This window comes from Sipha flava, unplaced genomic scaffold (assembly GCF_003268045.1).
Source record: "Sipha flava isolate LNK unplaced genomic scaffold, YSA_version1 17064_pilon_pilon, whole genome shotgun sequence".
Classification (NCBI taxonomy): domain Eukaryota; kingdom Metazoa; phylum Arthropoda; class Insecta; order Hemiptera; family Aphididae; genus Sipha; species Sipha flava.
In genome coordinates, this window is record NW_020271897.1 from 1 (window position 1) to 5,288 (window position 5,288).

At 42.5% G+C, this 5,288-nt stretch overlaps 2 protein-coding genes across 2 annotated transcripts; both read right to left on the bottom strand.

Moving 5' to 3' along the window:
- Positions 1-1,495: 1,495 nt before the first annotated feature.
- On the bottom strand, positions 1,496-2,752 carry LOC112679884. Its single transcript, XM_025549817.1, has one exon. It carries the CDS (start codon positions 2,750-2,752, stop codon positions 1,496-1,498), a length of 1,257 nt encoding a protein of 418 aa, XP_025405602.1.
- A 1,379-nt stretch (positions 2,753-4,131) lies between these two features.
- On the bottom strand, positions 4,132-4,888 carry LOC112679886 (the record flags this gene model as incomplete). Its single annotated transcript, XM_025549819.1, is given in 1 exon segment — positions 4,132-4,888. A coding segment is annotated over 1 exon segment (757 nt), but the record flags the coding sequence as incomplete, so codon positions are not given.
- Positions 4,889-5,288: the final 400 nt, after the last annotated feature.

Sequence of the window (5,288 nt, forward strand, 5' to 3'; positions counted from 1 at the left end):
CTCGCGCGCGTCATCTTAAAACGTTTTTATCTTAAATGTCGTACGGGTATATAACACGGTATGCTTGTGGTGATGAACGGAGTGAGCGAGTAAAACTCGTTATCACTATGATATGTAATATTTCAATGATTATACAAATAAGTGCAATTTACAATATATTTTGTTATTATATTACTGTACCACCACCACACCCCCTCCACTATTCGTACAATATATTCGATTCCTTATTAGCAATAATATACTTTTTGAATATTTATACCTCAGTTTTCGTTTTGACACAGTACAGTGCACTACTGTAACTCTGTACGTGCGTATTTTTCTCGATTTTTTCCCCTTTTTCGTGAGAGTTGTTCACGACATGGCCGGCAGTATTGAAGCTAACGCGGCTATATACAATAAGCAAGTGAACAACAAATTTTGTGTGCCGACACCGCTCGAACTGATGGACAGCACTACGTTCACTATAGACTTTGCGGACAGAAAATTTGTTACGATCGGACTCGACGCCACGACCAACGCGTTTGATGTAACAGTACGTATATCGACTTCCACGCGGTGTGTGAGCATATCGGTGGACTTTTTACGTCGAATATTTTCCATGATGGGTCATATCCTATCAATTATTACGAACCCGCCGGTAAAAAGTCGAGAGAGGCTATTCCTCAAAGACGAGACCATCACACTGTCGAAAATGTCGTACCGCGGTGACAATATGTTGGCAATAGAATCCGTCATGGGAGGACGTGCCATGTTAAACCGGGAAAATTTGCTCACACTTCAAGATTTGGCAACGTGCATTAATGAAACGATCGTACAAAAAATCGCAATCGTCAGGCCGTTGGTACAGGGGCAATTGGAACAAATAGCCGAGTACCTGAAAACGGATTTTTTCCTGGAGAAAACGTCTACCGTACAAGACATTGCCGCATTCATATCGGGTATTCACAACGACTTGATCACGTCCAGCATGGCGAGAACGTGCGGTGGGATACCCGTTCAAAGTTATGTGGCACAGATCAAGCGTTTCGCCTGCATGCAACTGGCAGATCTATGGTCGGCGAAATTAAATGCATCATCATCAGAGGTATTATTATTATTGTATTGTAGTGTAATATTTAAAAAAAAATATATATATTAATAACGATATTATTTTTCCATTTACAGCTTGTAAACATTATGACCGACGAGAATGATGGACCGACATTTTTCAGTTATGTTAACTATTGACGCGGGTTCAAAAAGGTCACTGCATTCTACGCGATAGTCATGGACATCTGTTGAATACACACACACACACACACACACACAGTAAATGTTGTATAATATTATATCATCTGTTGTTAATGTTGTTGTTGTTGTAAATAAAAACCAATTTTATCATTATGAAACAGTATTTATTTAACACATACAAAATATTATAATATTTAAGTATAACAGATATTCAAAAATAATAATACAATATTGATATGATCAGTAATCGTATGTATAATATTTTTTAAATTTTTCTGACTTCCCCCGAGAACGGGTTGTATTGAATGACTCGGTCGTGAATGAGCAAACAGAACGCCGAAGTGTCGGCCTGGAAGTTATTCGCAGCCTCGAATTCGATTCTCAAATCGATAGTAGACGTTTTAGCGTCATCGTTTTGACGCGAACAGTCGATGCATATGAACGGACCCAGTTCTTTGTACTTTTCTTTACTCAGGTACGGTTGGGCGGTCATGCGCTCGTAGTAATATTTTTGAAAATCCACATATCCTTGATAGAACATTGTAAACTGGTCTTTGTCGAAGCTCTCGTTGTAATTCTCGTACGGGTATTCTACCGAGTTTATATATGCTTTCACGTTGGTCAGTGAACACGCGTCAAAGTCTGAGGCGAATTCCTCGGCCATATGACTGGAGTCTTTGCGCAGAAAAGCGATTATCAAACATCGTGGTTTCTCTACACGCGAACAGGTTTTCACCATCCACGAGTGTTTTCTCGTCTGCGGTATATTAGGATATTCGCATAGTTCCCAATTTCTAAACGCACAGTTTATCGTTTTTTTTGAATCGATAATTTTCAACAGTTTTAACTTCTCTCTGTCATTGACCTTGACCACGGGAACCTTCCACATGACTTTTGTCAGTTCTATTTTGATTAATTTCACTTTGGCTTGAACAGTCGCATCGCTCAAAACTTCACTACCTTTCAAGAAAAACGTCAACGATCCCAGATCGTCTGTCACCCGGTTCAAGATCAATTGTTGCGAGCAATTTATCAAAACATTATTATAATCTTCGGCGAATCCCAGAACGTGTTTCAGCGGGATACATCCGGTAAACGTGCCGTCTTTTATAAATTTTCTATTCGAATCCGCATCGTCCCAAGTAGCGTTTTGCAAACAGTTTACGTCCGCGGGCGTATAAGAACAGTAAACTTTCAACGAGCTGCTCACACCCGGTCGTTTAACGCGTTGTATTTCCACGGAGTTAATTTCATATTTGATTTCGTTAAACAAATTAATCAAACCGTTCTGGCAAAACGTGACTTCGGTCAACAGATCGGCCGGTTTTATCAATTTGCCCTCGATGTAGATAAAACTCTCGCTAGGCAGTGTGACGGCGTCTCTGTTCTGTATAGGGATACGTATCTCGTCACCTTTGTTTATAGCCGTGCTGGAGAACGGTAAAAACGAGTGTAAAAACATTTCCTGGATAGGCGCCTCGTTCACGTACGGCTCGGTCACGTCCAAATACGATCGGTCCATGTTATTACGATGACGTCTTATTGCGCGAGATGAAACGTAGAAATTCACGATTCGCCTTTGTAAGAGCATTTTATCGATATTGTTAACGGAACGATATGTTTTTTTATCTACACGTTTCCGGCAAGTGCTAGTGTCTCCGTCGACAGGCACGCGGTTAATGCGTGTTTGTCCGCGATCTGCTACGTATTTATTTACATTAAATTTGAGTCCCATCTCGATTATTATTATATTTTTTTTTTAACGAGAAGACGTACGTTCAACGTCTCACCACGTATATTAATTAATTTATCGTCTTGATCTCTCAACGTTACACGCACGTTATCCACGGTGTTCGTCCCTAGCCGATATAAAACACAATATTTCGGTACTTCGATTATTTTGAATCCCGGCGCGACCGCTGGATAAAATTCGTGTATTGTATGTGACTGCTTTCCGTTCTCGAATGACCCTACGGCCAAATTGCGTACTACTTTTATACAATTTATTCGCATAATGTTCACCAAGTCGCTGGATTCGTGTTTGATGTTGGCGGGTAGGCGAGTTGTTTTATTGAAACCCAACAACGGTGCCATACTGTTGTTCACGTTGAACACAACATCGTTACTGCACCGTATCGTACATTTTAAAGTACTGGGATCGGATTTCAATTCGAAAAAAATCCACGCTACTCGAGGCTAGGTGTTCCACGATTTTAGCTTCTAATGTACTTATTTCATAACAACCCGTAGGTATTTGAATCAGTGATGTATCACCACGTGCGTCGATAATGCCCAATGTATCGCACCCCGGTTCGACGTTCGGCATTGAGTTATACGTCTGAAGACCGAGAAGTCCGATTTCCGCCGAGTCGCCCACTTCGATGGGCGGAAAAAAACGGCATTCCAGCTCGGTCGTGTTTCCGCTCAGCGATAGAGTTTGACACGACATAGCGCAAAGTTATTCGGTTAAAAATTGTAAACATAAATGTCCGCAATTAAACGTACCAAACGCCTGCACTCTGTCGTAATTGAATTCTATCGCGCAGCCCTTAAGATATTTTCGTAGTTGCAGCGGCGGCGGTAGGTTACCGAACGAGTCGAATACCCGTACGAAATTTTTGATTTTCCGGTAACAGATCCAATGTGTTCCGCGATTTTTCGCAAAGTCCAAATTAACTACGGCAGCTTCTCTGACACGGGGTGCGGCAGGCAACGTGTCTATACTGAACACGCCGCGGAAGTGAGGTATTTTCACGAGTCGGGCGTATTTTTCAATCTCATAGTCGAATAGGGCGCGATTGGGCAGTTTCAGTTTTTTTATACTTGTTTTTTATTTACGGTTTTGTTTTTCCTCTTATTTTTACTCGCCATGCCTGCATTTTTTTTCTTTTTTTTTTTTTCCCCTCATAGATTTAGCAATTTTATAACTCCCACCACTCTTAGACGAGTACGGGTGTAGATATAGTCCACCGCCCAACTGTATTGCGGAACCGTTGCTCTTCGAGGTAATACCTCGGATAACCTTGACCACGTTCGCGACTCCGCCGACCAACGTGCCGAGCGCCGAGAGACCCGAGAGTATCGGTATTAACGCTAGAGCACCGCCCGTCCGTGGTACTTTGATAACTCTAGGCGGTTTACACGTAGTATTGATTCCACGAGTGTACTTCTTAGCCGCAGCGATACCGGATTTAATTAATTTGCTCATGTTTGACGTTCCGGGACACGCTTTGATGGATTTTTTAATAGCTTTTTTAGCCACTCCGACTACGTTTTTGAACCCGCAGCCACCACCGCCACCGCCGAGGCCGACTCTACGTTTAGCCTTCATCCCCGTTGTGACGGCCCACGATGCGGCTTTTTCGCTAAAACCCGTGTCAGCGGACTTAAAATTTTCCCAAGCACGATTTTCCAATTCGCGGTCCGCCTTTTCGCGATCTCCGGACAGATTACTGGCCTCGTACGCTATGTCGTGGTCGCGGCACGCCGCGTCTAAATTATTTACCCCCGTTTGCCCGAGCGATAAACGTTTTTTCAATTCGGTTCCCGGACCGCAAAACTGATATCCCGGTAAATGTAGTTCCACCGGTAAAGTATTTATTAACGTGTTGAACAGACCCGAACCACTGTTGTTCCGCACCTTTCGACGTGGAGACATTGTATGACCGGTTCAAAGTGTCGGTAAACTTATTTATAGTATAATGCGATTCATCAGACAGGCGAGAAAACTCGCGGTTAACAATATCGATCCGGGGGCGACGTGTGATAGAAAATCACGACACGGCGTGCTTTTCCCCGACACGGTACGCTCACTGATTGTCGGACCGTCCGGTTGCGGGAAAACAAATTTAGTTTTTACCTTGTTGACACACGCGAACGGCCTTAAATTCGAAAATGTATATATTTATTCGAAAACTCTACATCAACCCAAGTATGTTATGCTCGAGGAGATTTTGAGCAAAGTAGACGGTGTGAATCTATTTAAATTTCAAGAAAACGACAGTGTATTACCACCCGAGAAGGCGCTACCCAACTCGGTGTTTATTTTTGACGATATT

Excerpts from the sequence above, each read along its gene's own strand:
- LOC112679884 (XM_025549817.1), bottom strand. The coding sequence starts at position 2,752 with ATGGACCGATCGTATTTGGACGTGACCGAGCCGTACGTGAACGAGGCG.